Here is a 17,969-nt window from a genome sequence, read left to right on the forward strand (position 1 = left end):
ATCAGAAATAATGTAGTTATAGGTAAATTAGGCATTGTGAGTTTCGAGTATCCATCGTACCGGGTCGGGCGTTCATCTGCTAAGATCAGAGCATCAATTTGCGGTAGTTTACACCAGAGCTGCCTAGAGGAGGAATTCACCGAGAGGAATTTATCGAGACACTATTAGGTAGGTACCTACTTTACTAAATTTGAAACAGTGATCTACTGCCAGTTATTCAGTCTAACAAGGGACACAACAGGTTTAAATTAAATACCTAATTAAAACGATACCGTTTATAAAAAGACATTTACACAAGCAATTAACTAACGTGGCTAGGACTAAGCTGAGAAAACTAACAGAGTAATTCAGATGCATTTTATTTTCGTAGCGTCGGCAGAGGCCGAGCGATGACTAAATAATGACCAGGATAACACCGTTTTATTGCAGCCTCCGTGTTGCGAATATATAAATGAACCCCCAGGGGAGTGTTAAAGATGCCGCTAAAGAACTCCTGTCGAACAAGTCTGGCTCTCAGAAATGGCGCTGTAAAGCTCCCCATCCTCTGAGACGTAATTTCGTGCTTTGTACAAAACTGTTGTTTGCAAAAATAATAAGAGTTGTATATTACTCACCGGTGATTGATGAAAAGTTTACAATTGCTACTAGGAACGCCAATAGTCATTGCGTTCTGAAATATTACTATTTCAAGTCAATTCTTATATTATTTGTTTAGGTGAAGGAAATATAAAGGAACATATAAAAATATACCTAATAAAACGCAACGCAGCGATTTTTCAAATGCCAATATGTAAAGGTTCAAGATATAAATTGATGGATGACTAATAATATAGATTCAAGGATACACGATGAGGGCTTCAAACCATCCGTACTGCAGTCTTATAACTCGTAAAAGATCCATCAACCAATAAATTGATTAAAGGTACACACATAAATGTATATAATACATATATAAAGGTATTTAGATAGAAAAAGGAAATCTCCAATCGTGTTTATGAGCGCATTTCGGAACTATAAACCCTCCTTTAATTATGCTTCTACAGTTCCATTCCAAACAGCGTACGAATGTGATTTCCCGGGGTTAAAATATTAAAAAATTAATCGTGTTTTGAGCGAGTCGTATCCGGCACGGCGGCTGTAAAGATGCGCGCCCCGGTGATACACTATTAATGCAATTGTTCGAAAACAGCGCGCGGCTATAAAATTTAGCCTTCAGGTATTTTCAGAATATTGCGCCCCACTTCGTAGCCTTACCTATAATTTTTCGCATTGCGGGGTTTCAAATAAAGTATTTCATTATACCGTTCCACGGCCTGTACGGAAAGTCCGTAAATTTTATGATCATGGATTTTTTGGAGAACATCAGCGTTAAACAAAAAGAAAAAATATCCAGGTCGATTTTATTTGGCATGCTGCTTTCTTCGATACATTTTTTTTTATACAACGTCGGTGGCAAACAAGCATACGGCCCGCCTGATGGTAAGCAGTCTACGTAGCCTATGTACGCCTGCAACTCCAGAGGAGTTACATGCGCGTTGCCGACCCCCCCCTCGTTGAGCTTACCTTCTATACCTTCTTCCGAGCGAAAAATGGATTGCAATTGCTCCTACTTTTATCAATTAACAAGAAGTACCTATATAAACGTCTTGCAATGAAAATACTTACAGGCGCTTTCCTGCTATTAAGAACAATTTAAAAGTACAAAGACGTGGCCGTGATATTGTGGAGCTTGAAATAAGGATAAAGAACCTCGTGTTGGAGTGCTATCGACAGGTAGAGCGCCGGCTGAACTCGCAGATACAAATGGCAAATGCACCGAGGCATCATCGTTTGGCTGTCGAGGCCGCAAGTTTTTGGATTGTCTGCGCCAAAGCTATTTCGCCAACTTCAGCACGCAACCTCAAGTGATTCTATTTCGATTCAATGCTTTTATTTGAATTAAAATTATCACAAATATTCTGTATATATTTGTGTAAGTGAGTGTGTGTGTATTTGGATTGCTACTTGCTCATAAAGTTGCATGAAATTGGTGACTTACTGATGCTAGCAACGATGGTTACGGTTAGGTAGAAGCCTTTTGTAGTTGTAGGTTCTCCACTTATTCGTTATATTTGTTTAAAATGGTTAAATAGTGCGGACAACACAGATAACCTGTTAATAGAAGTATTAGCTTCTTAAAAGAAATGCTTTTCATTCTTTACTGATTCGGCCTGGTTCTAAATCAATTAGTTGCAATTTTGTATTAAGCAAATAATAAATAGTTATTATATGATTTATTAAATGATTTCTAAATTATTTTACATAGTTATAGCAGTGAGCTATCGTCTGTTTTACATCAATAAAATATCTTACAAGTAGCTTTCATTAAACAACATTGTATAACAATATATGTTCTATATAATAATGACTGCAACTAAAACGTAAAGTATAATAATATTAACATTATTCGTAATGCAAAAACAATTATCACATTCTGTGGAAATATCATTAAATGTTTGCTACCACACTTTGGTTACATTTTATTATAAAACTTACTTATGTCACGTTTTTGATACTCAGTGCATGAATTACATTCAATACTGTGGCCCTAGTGAAAAAGGGTACAAGTCTCTGGCAGCGCAGGTGTAAAGGGGTGTAAGTTCCACGTAACACTCATGCCCTTATACACCTAAACTGCCAGAGACTTGTACCCTTTTTCACATTTAATTGACTACCGCTATATATTAAGTAATAACAAAATTCATTGCACAAAAACCATCCATGTTCAAATTCGGTCGGTCTGTAAGAAGTTATTATTACGTTCAGCTACGAACGGGTTGAAGGCTTCGCTTCATAAAGCATATTGTATATAATATATAAACTTGTTTAAATCCATAACTCAGGACTTACCGTTTACTAGGTAGGTACCTGAATATAATAAACTTTACCGTTTTCTCTTCTTCCTCTGCCTAAAACATATACATGTACACCGTGACATAAGTACTTATTATTCCACCTACTTACGTCATACTTCTTAAACAATAAACGAAGTTCATAAATACTTTCCCCTTTGAAAGGATGTCAGCGTTAAACAGAACAGAACCCCAGTTTCAATAAAATATAGGAATTTTCATTCACAGTACCAAGTAGTTCTTCGGACTTTTTTATCACTTGATCGACGAACTTCACCTGGCACGCCGCGAAGTGAATTGTCTGAAATAGAAAAAAATAGCGTCAAAATGACCTAATAGATTAATTTCAGATACAAAAACAATTAACGAGAAGCTAATGGAAAAAAGGGTGCCTACATAAATATGTGTCGCTAACAATATCAAGGATAAACCAGCTAGCAAAACAATCAACACTACAGAGAAATTACATTTTTTTTGTTTTAGACCTATGTTGGTGATTTTTTTCTATCGAGCGAAAGTAAAAAAACAGAATACGGATCGATGAAAAATCCTCAAAATTGCTAATTCAATTTTTGGCAACCGTATTGAGATTTAAAAAGCGGTACGAATTTTCAAAGACTCCGCTCTTTGAACCTACGGCACCTTAAGTGGTGATTTTGAATGATAAATATTTAATAACAATAATACGAGTAACGTTCATTAAAATATGATTCGTAATATTTTACAGTTAATATTTTCCTCGCGTTTTTGTGTTTCGGGAGCAAAGTTTGTTTAACCCTTGAAACTCTCACAACGCTCAAGATACCACATTTTGGAATCAACAATTTTGGATTTTTTTCGCTTACCTGGGGGTATCAATATTAGCACGAGATGTTAAACAACAACTTTGCCCCCTTGCAAAACAAATAAATATTACGACTTTTCGAGTAAGTATGAGAGGAGGCCAGTGGCCAGCAGTGGGGCGTATATAGACTGAATTATTATTATTTACTTTTAATATATGTTATATGAATATTTCAATAGAAAGAACATTATACTATTTATCAAGATCATCATCTAACATGTGACAGTTCATTCCATTTACCTATAGTATCTGCAAAGTAGATAGGTACTTTATTGAAAAATATGGTGTATTCCCATCTGTTCCCGTCGGGCACAAATGAGAAGGATCCATTTCCATATGTGGCCGGTGGGGACAAATGATTGGCAAGATACCGAGTTTTAATCTAAACTAAACGTATTTGATATTTGTGTCTATAATAATTTTAAAACCTGGCTCTTGTCGTTGGCGTAAATGCTATTTTTCGCGCTCTCGGTCAAGTACTTAAGTCTCTGTAAGAAACAACATTTGCTTTTTCTTTTAGTTTGAATCCACGAATTTCCGTTCCTGCCGAGGCATATATAGTGCTTTTCTCTAAACATGCGAGGAAATCAGGTTAAATAATAAATTAATAATAATAATGTAAGCATCAACCAGCACTCAAATTGAGCCTTCACATCAAAAACAATTTCCCTCTTTAATTATTATTTTTAAAGTTAAAGTTAAAAATATATAAAAGTTATAGGTATACTTAGTCTTTGATTTTATTAAGCAGTATTCGCATGGTCATACACAACGGTCTTACACGACTCTATCCCAGAACTTGAAATGATGCTGACCGGGTCGTGTGGACGCAGCCTGCGGATATAATAATTGGCTGTTTGCGTTTTTCTTAGTGGATTCATATTTAAAGAAAGTAAAAATCAATAGTAATAACTTCCCGTCCGCTAAAACACAACAATAATGATTTGATTTTTTTTAATTTGAGTTTGACCATAACGAAGACCTTCCCGTACTATTTTTCCTACAATAAGGTGAACATGTCCGAGCATATTGGAGAAAAGATTTATTAATTTGCTAGCTGGTCGCTGAAATTACAGTTATTAACAGAAGAATGTAAAACAAAACATAATCAGAATTCGTCAACGATCAATACATTTAACTAGTCATAAACTCATAAACATTGGGACTTCATGATTGTGAACATTGTGACTACGAGTACATGGTTTTAGTCTATTACAAAGCAGGTTCCAGATTTTATTTATTATATATAATAATATAGATACAGATATCACAAGTGCATACGAATGCGGGTGGGTACCGTGGGCTACAATTTACCAGATATTGACGTTAAGAAAATAAAGAAAATTTGACAAGAAACAAATACAAACAACCAACACAACCCATTAAATTATTCCATGAAAGGAAGCTTATTCATGGAAAACGAAAGCCAAAGTAGTTTTGGAAAATAATTGGAAGCGTGCCTAAAAAATTACTGACCTACAAAGCAACTCATCGATGCAACTTCACGTATACGAAACCATCTATTAGACCTGGAGGAAAGATCATACTATGTTTAAAAAAAAAAGAATTATTAACTCATTTCAAAAAATAGTTCAATTAGAACAATATAATATTTCATCGAAGCTATAAATCGAAAGCCAATATTCATATAGGTATTGGGAAATATGCATAAAGTCGATACTTAACACTCGTACTTTTTTTAAAGAGAGAATTTACTTACGAATGAGCACTTAATTTTTCATAATATGCCATAAAAAAATAAACATGACGCTTGGGACATTTTAATTAATACGCTATATATTATTTACTTTACCAATATATACTCGAGATCTTCAGGCCAATTCGAACGTAAAGTGACATCTGAATGATATTTGAATCATGTTATTTAGTTATTGTACATTTCGCTCGTACTTGTGCGTACATGTATTGGCGCGGGCGAGACGCACGATAACTATTTAGTTGATGACATGATTCAAATTTCATTCTGATGTCAGTATACGTTTGAATTGGCCTGTGTAGCCCTAATTAGATGACTAGATTTGGATGATGAAATGAAACGCGTATAGTTCGTGCCATCCACGATGACACGCAGATTTGTCAAATCTAACCTTTAATAACATGCCAATACGAGTCTAGGCACGCGTCGTCGTGAATGACTCGATCTACTCATATCAAACTCAAAAGCTTTAAGTATATTATCGCTATAGCATGTAGCATTTATACTTAATAATTCTTAGATAACTTACATTTGTCGTCATTTCTGTCGTCTTCGTTTGACTCCTGACTGTTCATAGACACCATTGAAATCCTTTTATTGCGTTGCTGAAGAAGTAGTTCTGTGAACAAAATGTTCAGAATTAAGTGACTTGATCATCATACTATTATAGTTTTATTTATGTATGTTTTTTTTTTTCATGTAGACGCTTAAACGCTTATTAGTAGTTGTATCTAAGTTGTTAAATTTCGTAATACATTTTTGCCCATTTTATTATTACATGACATGCTGATAGTTATGATCTTTTGACAGTGCCTATGTGTCTATCAATTAGGTGCTTAAACCTAACTTCACCAAAAGGTGATTGAAAGATATAGTTTTTTTTTGTGTGATCTTAAATCAGAAACGATATACAATATATAATTGAAAATTGGACATTTCGTCGTGATTGTTTTCTATAGAGCACACTTTAACTTTATGAAGTTTGCCCTCCCAAATATAGACTAGTTTTCAAATGATTTTTTTCACGGCATTTGCCCTGAATTGAAACGTGTAAAAATTTGCATTGCGTCCCCTATTAAGTAGGGTTAGTGCGGCCAAATCCATCAGCGGGAAAATCCGTACACAAGCGCTTTTTTTCAAACAATAGTACACGATTGTTAACTTCATCGACAAAGTTTCTCAAATAAAAGGCTCTATTTCCTTCGGATGAAAAATAACGGTCCGGTACGGAATTTCCCGAAGCCGGATTTGGCCGCGTTGACCTTGCCTTGGTTTTTATACATGTTGACTTGATTGTGAAGATAATGTGTTTTTAGTTTGTATTTACAGTTAGTCAAGTGAAGTGTAGTATCGAGTCTATCGCAGTCCGCACCTACCGTCGAGCCCTGATAACGTATTGATAACATGATAACGACAATAGCTTCCACGAAGCCATCCAACATTGCGTACACCTGTTAATCTGTGATTAGTTTATGATATTCAAACAAATAACTTTCGCAACTATCCATTTTATTTTATTTTAAACTTATGAGAGTATCGTGTTGATATTTTGTCTCAAAATAGTAATTTTACGCGTAATGGCAAGAAGTAGCAACCTACAATTTACATTCAAATACTTAGATACAATCAATCTATAAACGATAATAACTGAAATACTAGTTACTAGTTACTGTCCAAACCACAGACCAATCGGGACATTACAAAATGTCATCTAATATCTCATTAAAAGTGTGGATTGAGCAGTCATATCGCTGAGTTTTATCATGTCATTATATACGTAGCCATATAGCAATTGTATTGGCCTTTTAATTATTATAAATTTCTTAGGATATATTTAAGTCATAAAGAAAAAATTACAGTTTTCCAGTAAAAATCCTCTTGTATCCGAAATTGTTGAGAATTTTCGGTAAACGTGTTTCTATGGGTTATGCCAATACGCCTAGTGAAATGAACAAGGCTATATGGATAAAAATATTCGGTGTTTGCACGAGCGGATTCTAAATAAAAGTTGCCAGCTCCTGTCGACCCAAGCAACACGCTAGTCATGAATATTAATCCTGCATGTATGTGGATAGGTTGGTGCAAAAGATTCCGCCCGCAGTTTATACAGGAACCTATTGTTGATAAACTGACATTACAGTGACGGACACAAGTCTGAAACACTGCAGCGTACTCACTAAATTATGCCGTAGAAAGAAGAATTAGCATGTAAAACAAACGACATTGCGATTAAACAAAAGAAACACTAATGAAAGTGGCACTATTAATTCCGACAACATGACTCATGTCATGTAACAAAATTTTAATTATGCCGATTGTTATCAATTATTGACAGTGATTAGTAAATTGACTTCGACTACACTAATATAGGAGCAAGTAGGTATGATACACTGTAGATTAATGGAAATTCATTAACATAATTCCCAAAACCCAAGATCACCTCTATACCTTGATGTTATTAGAAAAATAACTAAAGATATTGTGAAAAAACCGAAACGTAAGATTTTCACATTAAAATGTTTTTTAAGTCTAAAACGTCCGTAACACGATGACTGGGAAACTTTAGACCTATCGGAGACTGCTTACCATCAGGCCGGCCGTATGCTTGTTTGCTACTGACGTAGTATAAAAATAATAATAATAATGAAGTTTCAATAGGAATTTCACATTAGACAAAGCCTATTGTAATATGTATTTGAGAAAACAGGCTTTGTGTCACTAAACAGCAATGAGGTAACAAAGAAACGCGTTACCAGAAAGATTTAAACACCACTTTGCGTTTATCAGAGCAATCTCCGCGAAAAATAGGCATTGTAACAGTCAGAGTTCAAGCGATAGCACCTCTGCCGCGCTCTCGTGTTCATCCTATCAGGGGACGATAACGCTTCGTACATGCGAACAGATATAGGTACAACGACTAAACTCATGCTTGCTCTGGTTTACATCATAAAAATAATAACAAGTTATTGTCCGTTTCTATGCTTCAAATTCGTCATAGAACACACTATACTGTGGTATACTCAGTGTCCTATCTGTTTAAATATTTATACCAAGGAAAAAACGTGTTGCTAACAAAGCTTTCTTATATGCATATGGGTTGTTTAAAAAACAAAAAGGACGCAAACGAGGGCCGAGTTCCCGCCGTTCTCAGGCGAGAAGTGCACATGCAGCCCGCCCAATAAAAAATGCAGTCGTCGACCTCTGAGTGCGTCATTTAAGATAAAGAAGCTCGCACTCTTCCGTCACGTACAAACACGGGAGCAGATGACGACCAATTAAAAAGTTTGTCCGTATTAACTATGCGGGAATTAGTTCCCGGCTTGCGTGCCAGATGGACTCAACAAGTCCCTTTTATGAGTAATTACTTTGGCTTAATCTCGAAAGCAGTTCTTGATGAGGTTCACAACAATTCCTTCTAAGTTAGGTGAATAAATGGATACATGCGCGTACAGAATACCTATACAAGTAGTGACTAGGTAACTGTGATTTCATTGAGTTAGTAAGTACTTAACTCCCGTCGACTCGAATTCTATTGAAAGTTTTTATTGTGATTACGAGCAATATTACAAATTTGGTTTGAAATTTAAATGTCCGTTACTTACTTATGCTTATAAGTAGTTTTAGGTATTTATTGTTTTGTTTATATTGTACTAACTTAGATATATAGGTAGATAAATAATAATTGTTGTATGTACTAACACTATATGAGTTTTTAGCTCGAAATAAATGATTTTCATTCATTTTCATTCATTTCATTCATATGCGAGTTTTCATTAAAACGTCATGTTAATTACGAGGAACTATCATTTGTACAATACATTTAACAAAATTACTACCGACAGTATTTTTTATTTCATTTAACTGTTCCGGATTTCAAGCTCAAATTATAACCCACAGTACCGACAAAGTTTTGCGAACTAGATAAAGGTATTATAGCTATCTGGTTGAACTTTCCGTGTAGGTAGTCAAAGACAACACATAATTCCAGCACACGCGCGGAACTCGTATCTATTCACTGCAGTGTTTAACGAGGTACAGTCCTGTCGACAAGTATTCCGTACAATCATCTTCACAATTTGATTCGAGTGGCATAACTATCGGACGTGATGCCGCCGAGCTAGATATGTAGAGTACGAGTATGTGTGACACGCCATTGTACTGCATAATGCCTTCTATTCATCCTACTGTTTATCGCGCTAGGTATATCCTTTATAATGCATGTACTAGCGGTACATCAAATTTTATCGTACCTTGTATGATCTGAAGTGCTTATTCTTAATATTAATTCTTGACGAGAGTCATCGAGAATTTCCTTGAAACGCGCAGAAGAGTACAAAATATTTATAGACAAGTAACCTTGCTACTGTTTTTCGATGAATATGGTAGTCTCCTTTTATTTAATATTATCAATATGTTATTCGCATTGTTTGTAAGTGAAAATTCCCAAATATTAAATTAAAATGATAAGATAAAATTAATCCATGTGATAAAATTTCAACAGCCATGGTAATATAATTAGAAAATAGGACGGTATTGGAAATTAGATCTTGATAAATCACTTTTATCTTGGTTGGTATAAAGAGTTACTGCAGCACATGAGTGTCTTAGTCATCATCTAAGTACTTTTGCTTTTACAGAACAACAATACGTAAATTCAAAACGTACGAATTTGCTGAGCGATCATGTCATAAGACGTTCTTAAATAAATAATAATATAGATGAATTATTTCATTATTATTTAATGATGCGATCTCACCTTTCTTTTGCATAGCCTGTTCCCACAGAAGCGACGTGATCTCCTCGACCCAGGCGCTTCGCACGGCCGGGTCCCTGGTCTCCAGCTTGTAAGACTTCATATTCCGTTTCTTGTACCAAATAGTAAATTTATACTGGTCTATTTCTTTCGCGGTGATGCCGAGATCGTCCACAGGAATGTGGTCTTTGTAGAAGAAGAACTCCACTGTCGGTTGCTGTAAAAATATATCCACCAATTAGGACAAAACACATCGTTTCGTAAAACACAAAAAATGCAAAAAATTGTGTTATAAGTATTATGTGAGTTTCTCAGTGGCATAAAAATTACCAAACAGGTGCTCCAATTTGAGTATGGTGTTCAAAGTATCCACCGTGCTACTTAGATAGGTTCTAACTTTTTTTAACTGACTAGATTACGAAATTTTGAATGTAGTATTATTTATATTTTAACCAATATTCACAGGTAAGTATAAAAAGAAGCAGAAGCATTCGAAGTATAATAGTATATATTATATTTATATTAGGCATGATTGTAGGACATGACCGTTTGAAAAATGCAATGATTATTATTCAAAATAAAAATTTCATTACATTAACACAGGAATGTTAATAGTTCTTCCGCTCCTATGCATAGTTAGTATCAATGAGTCTGTTCATACATACCTAATAAATATTAATATTTATGTAATTGGTTTGGCATCACTATGCGTGTAATAATATGTACAAATTCTATTTAATTACTTACAAAACGTTATTTTCTCGTTTGAAAATAGTTCTCTGAATTAATGGACTCATCTGTGTCAATGGTACGCACCGGACTAACATTGGTCAGTATAATAAACTACATGTGGTTCGGTCAAATACGTAAAAGCGTCGATAACACACGATACTCGTGTGCTCTATCGCCAAACATTCGTAACCACCGAATCCACCGATGCGTGATATATTAGTCGCTCCCGACAAGGTTACTCGGCCATTAACGACCAAGGGCTGACATTAAACACGAAAATTCTTTTTCATTCCAGTATTGTAATGTGCCATTGTTTCATTCATTAATTGTTGACTTAGCTTTATCAACCTGCATTAAGTAGGTACTTGGCGTACTTAGTCACTCGGTAATGCAACAAACATTACTTCAATGAATGCAGTTTAATAGTACTTAAATGAACATTATACAAACTTGGAGTAAACCGTAGCATAGGAATAAACATAATAATAATATTAGAAATCGTTGGTATACTTAGGTTAATAGTTTTATGACTCATACCTATATCTAAATCGATTGTATAAATGTTGTAATCCTTAAGATACAGCTATATTTAAGACAATCAGGCTAATTCGAACGTACACTGACATGAGAATGATATCTAAATGATGTCATTTAGTTATTGTGCGTCTCTCTTGCGCTAATACATGTAAGGACACGTACGAGCGAAATGCACGATATGAAGGACATCTAATAATGCCATTCGGATATCAGTGTACGTTCGAATAGGCATATATACCTGTTTAATTTATATACTAACCTACATGTTTAGGTAGCGTTGTTTATAGGTACATAGTACGTACATAGCGCACTACCAAGAATGTAAGTAAGTTTATGGCATAAAAGCAATTGAACATACATCAGTCCCGCCCATCATGATCATCAGTGCCAGGTAAGGGCATTTATTTGTGTGATGAGCACAGATATTTGTTCCTGAGTCTTGGATGTTTTCTATGTATTGTATTTATATATTTTATATATAGTTGTCTGAGTACCCACAACACAAGCCTTCTTGAGCTTACTGTGGGGCTTAGTCAATTGCTATAATAATGTCCTGTAATATTTATATTTGTATTTATCAATCGCACAGATACAAATAGCAACAAACTTTTATGATTAAAATTGTGTTGAATAAAAATTAAAGAATTTGTGTATAACGCAGCATCAACACAATTACTACCTTCGTTAATAAAGAAAAATATGTAATAAATCAGATTGGTGATAGTTATGACTTATGAGCCAACGCTCAAGAGCTCCTTCAGGGTCGTCCAAGTTGCACATCCACCCGGCAAACCACATGAATACCTACAGAAGGCTATTAAAAAAGATATTGTTTATATATTTAAGGTAACGTTACTAGTGCATGTATTAGTAGGCACATATAGGTCTGCATATGTGGTGGTCGCGCATATCAGTGCCGTCGCCACAGCGCCGGGCGGCCGGCGTCTTTACGTCATCTATTGTCATAACTGCTCAATATTTCATAACGCTGCCAATTTAAGCAGAAGTTGCTCATACAAGCCTTAGTCCGCCCGCCACTAAGTAGGGATCGGAACTGCAGCGAGCACTATGTTATGAAGTATGCAAGACGGCTGGTTTCCAATATGTTCGGCTTTTATTTTCGAAGTAAAATAAAATTAAAAGTTAGTTACTCGTATTATAATTCTTTGTATTTAACGACCGGTCTAACCCTATGGACTGGGTAGTGACCCTGCCTATGAAGCCGAGGGTCCCGGGTTCGAATCCCAATAAGGGCATTTATTTGTGTGATGAATTATATTTGTTCCTGAGTCATGGGTCGTAAGTATGTATTTATATATATGAGATAATATACTTTTACTTGTTTCACAGGTGATTTTATTATGTCTGAGCATACACTGAGGGGTAGATATGTACATAGGTCATACACCAACTTTTACTATGGGATCAGACCCGAAATTGCAAAAAAAATCTGCCATCTCATACATTTCGGTGAATCGTATGTCAATGTTTTCTATAGAACAGCTGATTATTCTTTTTACGATTGCTGGGTTGGCCTCTTGCTAAAAGTTGTTCAGTATGACCCACATATGTATTTACCCCTCAAGGTATGGTCAGACAGAACAAAATCAACCTGTAGATATTACGATTTAGTGAAATAGATTAGATACATACTTAGATACCTAATGTAGTCTAGCGTATATAGTTGACTTTGTCTGTTTATTTGATCTACAAGGCTATTTGAATATATTTTGTAGAATAAAATTAACCTTTGTGTATTGTGATAATGCTATCACTACCACCCGACATGTACAAATAAATTATTGTAAGTTCTTATTTTTATAAAATACATTGATAAACATTGTGATTCATAGTTAGTGAGTCATCCTTACGACAGAAAACGACTTTATAATAGTATTGGTAGCTACGTGATTAGTAATTATTATTCACGCAAGTCCTAAGTCCTAATACCCTAGCACCAAAATAAACACTAGTAGGTACGTTGCAATGCGAGTATAATAAGATTCTATAACTAAGTAAAGTTGGCATGCATTAGGTTATTGAGTTTGGATAACATATTATCTCGTTCTGTGTAGGTTTTTTGCCAACCATTTTAGGGTTCCCCTGTAGTCAACTATAGGGAGGCCGGGTATGGTTGTCTCAGAGGTTGGTCGTCACAGCGGGCATAATAAACCACTAAACGTACACTAAAGATTCGTCGACTCAATCATTACGTAAATAAGGAGGCCTTTTGCGATCTTTCGACACCGGTCGATGAACTTATTCGTTCCGTCAGTTGTTTATTTTGGCAGCTGTCACAGCCAACCCCTGAGACAACCATACCCCGTCTCCCCAAGTCCGTTTTTTTTTTATGATTAGAATTTTTCTAACCTCAAAAGTAGTGGTAATTGAATTTTTCTTCCGAAATTCCTATATCTATATTGCGGGACTATAATATGTAAACGACACTATAATTCAGTGCATAGTTCCTCAGATTTAATTTTGGAGGAATAAGTTAGCACTACTTTTGAAGTTATAAAATTTCTAAAGTTTCGCTACGAGTATGTCTGTCTGTCCTAGGCTTTACTTCGTGATCGTTAGTGCCAGAAAGCTACGAGTTGATATGGATATATAAGTCAAACTATCCCATAAACAGTAAAATAAAATCTAAAAAGAAAGTAGTATATGTACCTCCCCGATACGTAAAGTGAGGATCACATTTTTTTCGCTTTCAACCCTATGGTGTAGGATGTCGTTGGATAGGTCTTTCAAAATGAATAAGGGTCTTCAACAAACATTTCTTGTAAAAGTGAATATTTTCGGAAATCTTAAATTGTGTATATATTATTTCTCAAGCGCCGCAGGCGCTACCCAATGTCAATAGTACGGATTAAAATATTGCTTTTTTATTATTAGTGAGGTGAACGTAGTTGAAAGACGCATGTGGACGAGATAGGAACCGGTCTGAAGCCTTGTCGTCACTTAAGAGTGCCTGCAGGTAATATTCCGCGATACTTTTCTACGTAAGAATTCGAAATCGTATCAGAATTACTGGTTAGTTTGCGTCAAACAAAATATAGGTGCTTTATTTATTTATTTAATCTTTATTTCACAATTCATGGTATAAGGTCAATCAATGTCAATGGGCAAAACCAGAAATATTAAGTAGGTGCAGGGTCTTTTAAAGTAAAATGAACTTGAACCGAGACATTAGATTACTTTAATTGTATTCTTATAATAAAGACATAAATAAATTTAGTAAGTGGGTAAATCGTTCACATAATGAATTTATTCAAAAAAATTAATATGGTCAATGATAGATAAAACTTTCAGTTCCGATTCCGTCTTTTAAGACGTACAATGTATTACCACGACAGTTTGGAAATAGCTAAGTACCTAGTCGAGTTACCCACATTTCATAGGAAACTACACATCCAACGAGGCAAATTTCACATGCTGTTTACTGACGAGGAGCCTTCATGAGATATCTAGGTCACCCGACCAAATATTGTTGTTGGTAGTCAAACAACGGAATATCCCGAACTCCGTAAGTGATTTTGGTTCGTTACATTTTATTGAATTACATATGGGTCGGTTACATCAAACCGCTTGTCAGCGTTAAAACGTTCGAATTTTTTTTTTTGTATGGGAAATTTCATATGAACATAACCTACCTTATTGCCTTTATCAGTCATCGTCAATCGCAGTTAGTGCAAGTGGTCCAAATTATACCACTATACGGCAGAATGTGAGTTTTCCTGTATAGTTTTTATCGAAAAAAAAACGATATACCTAAATCGGTTTTCACGCTTCAGTTATACGAGTAGATTCAATACAAATTGTGCCGGTGTGGTAAATCGGTAGGTAGCAAAATAAAATATACATATATAAAACATACCGAGTTGAGTTAAATACTAACCTTGCGATAGACTAGAGTGAGCAGCACTAGTTTGTCGAAGAGAAATATCCGCATGAGCTGTCGCCGGCGACGCGCGCTGTCCATAGCGTAGAACTCCTGCTGCCGCAGCAACCGGCCCTGATTCATGAGGTTTATCTGAGGCTGCAACATAGAATACGTCTTATGTTAGAACATGCATCAAGCTGAAAATAACGGCAGCAGGAATGTTTTAAAGGTATTCGATTGTCTTGAGTAAGTGATAAGATAGGATAGAAAAAAACCGGCGTCACAAAACAGTTTCAATTGCCATTTAAATTATTTACACCCATAGTGCATCTCATAACAGTTAGCCCCAAGACGTACAAACTTGTCATGGAGGAGTTCTATTTCACCAAATCATTGATTCTTAGATTTAAATAAATGCTTTAGGTACGCTTATGAAAGTTGGGGAGTTCCCTCAATTGCTCGAGTAATCCAACATCAGAACTCGACTTTAACAAAAATGTTGCTTAAAACCCCAAATTTCTTAATAATCATAATGAAGAGGACAAATCGCCAAACGTGAAATATGCGTCGTTGAAGAGTTTCGGTCTGGTCATCATCATCAGCAGTTCCACTTTATTTCAACAAAAATGGGACAATCCAAACCAAAAATTAATTTTCGAAACTGGTCAAAAAGTTGCGGAGTTCTGAGGTAACAAACGTTAATTTTGTAAAAAAAACCGAATTGAGAACGTCCTTTTAAATTTTTTAAGTCAGTAATAAATAAGCCTTCTATCCAGCTGTCTTTATGATATCCTATCAATAAACATGGCCCAGTCGGGCTAGTATAAGCGGGGCGCGAAAGTATCTCGCCCGCGAGATATACTACCCCTCCCACTCTCTCATCAATACAATGACTTCTGTAACACAGGTTTTTGCCTAGCTCAGAAGTCAGGGACTCAGGGTCATTTAATATAAAATATACTTGGTTTTTGCCAATATCTTTTTATTATTTAACTATTTATTGAAAAAAAGAAAAAGACGAGAAGAAGAAGATCAAGATAACTCTGCAGTGATTTTTATAGCACAGACATGCAAGTATTATTGAAAATAATTTCATAGAAGTTTGACGTTTGTTATAACACTTGCACGTCTATGCTATAAAAATCGCTGTTATGTTGTGTGCAGAGTTATGTTGATCTGACTCTAGTCTAACTAGTGGTTGAGATACTGTCGCATCCCTCCCGTGCTAGCCCTACTGAAAATGAATCAATTTTTTTCTTAAACCTATTTTAAAAGTAAAATTAAAACATATATAAACAAGATATATCGTTGTTGAAAGTAGGATTGTGAGAATAACCATACTCTCAAAAACGATATATCTCAAACACATTTTATATATTTGATTACGAACTAAGTCGTGCAAGTCGCACTTTCGAATACAGGTTTACGTAATGTTTACACAGCTGATTTATTTGTTTATAAAGACTTATTACTACCGTAACGACTGTTTACCAAAAAGTACTGTCACAGGGAAAACCGAATAACTAATAATGCTACAAGTTTGAGCACCAATAAAAGATATTATTCTTCACAAAGTTACGTAACCCAAAAAACATTGTCACTGACTTGGGAACCGCTGGACTATTTAAACTACCGTTACAAAGGCAATGAAGTGTTCCGCTGAGCCATAGCATTATACCAATTAGATACAAATTTCACCTTTTAACAATATAAGAACTGATATAAGAGCTGATACTTGGCCATTCCAGTGTTTGTGTTCGCTGTCTTTAGCGAGACGACGCATGCCTACATTACAGTTTTCTCAGGCAGGTATAGTTTACTTAAGCTTTCCAGGTAAGCGGCATGTGCTCCAAGATGCAAGTCGTTTTTTTATATGCTAATAGTATTTAAATAACTAGACATGCTACTTATACATAAAATGATTCTTAAAAGAAAGTATCAATACCTACAATATGTAACAGCGCCTAGTAATAACGTTTTGAATATCTGTACGGCCTAAATTGTCCCCTTCCATTAAAATTCCTTCGACATAATTTCAGCTGCTAATTAAGCTAATAGAAACTAAGTGGAACTCTGTGAGAACGGCGCTAAGTAAAAGTAAATATATGGCTCAGAGGATTATACGATAAAGTAATCAACATGTTAAGATGCCTATCGAGTCTTGTGAAGTTGGGATTGTTTACTTTGCGTTTAAAAAGGCCGCTTTCTAGCGTAACAACTTTTCCGTCTGATATTTAACGACAGTATTTTTTGCTTAAACGATTATATAACAAGTCAGAGCAAAGTTACAAAATGCTAAAAGTACTTCTTTTAATTTGCAATTCTTGCGAAATTTCAGGTTTGGAATTGTCCATTCATAAAAATACAAAGTCCTAAAGAATGGATTTTCCGCCAATGACAATTTATACTACTTAATATTTATTTCTAGATTTAAGTACGTGTTATCTTTCTAACGTTATTTCAGCATTTTGCTATAGATATACGAGCTTGGGCTCCGCTTGGTGACCTAATCCCAGGAATTGACATTTACTTACAAAAAGTATGTTAATATTCGTACGCGATTTCTATGAAGAGTTTGTACCCAAACATGATAGGATCGGTATATTAAGGAG

General features: G+C 35.2%; 1 protein-coding gene across 1 annotated transcript in view; it reads right to left on the minus strand.

Annotated features, from left to right (window-relative positions):
- Nucleotides 1–2,258: 2,258 nt before the first annotated feature.
- Nucleotides 2,259–17,969, minus strand: part of LOC133533404 (obscurin-like) — a 40,280-nt gene continuing 24,569 nt past the window's right edge. The window contains exons 5-8 of the mRNA XM_061872375.1: nt 15,373–15,513; nt 10,209–10,422; nt 5,982–6,071; nt 2,259–3,192 (exon numbers count right to left, since the gene is read on the minus strand). Of these exons, the coding sequence (XP_061728359.1) occupies nt 3,110–3,192; nt 5,982–6,071; nt 10,209–10,422; nt 15,373–15,513 (528 nt within the window). The 3' untranslated portion in view covers nt 2,259–3,109. The remainder of the gene's footprint in view (nt 3,193–5,981; nt 6,072–10,208; nt 10,423–15,372; nt 15,514–17,969) is intronic.

The sequence above is a fragment of the Cydia pomonella genome, unplaced genomic scaffold, assembly GCF_033807575.1.
Source record: "Cydia pomonella isolate Wapato2018A unplaced genomic scaffold, ilCydPomo1 PGA_scaffold_161, whole genome shotgun sequence".
NCBI lineage: Eukaryota > Metazoa > Arthropoda > Insecta > Lepidoptera > Tortricidae > Cydia > Cydia pomonella.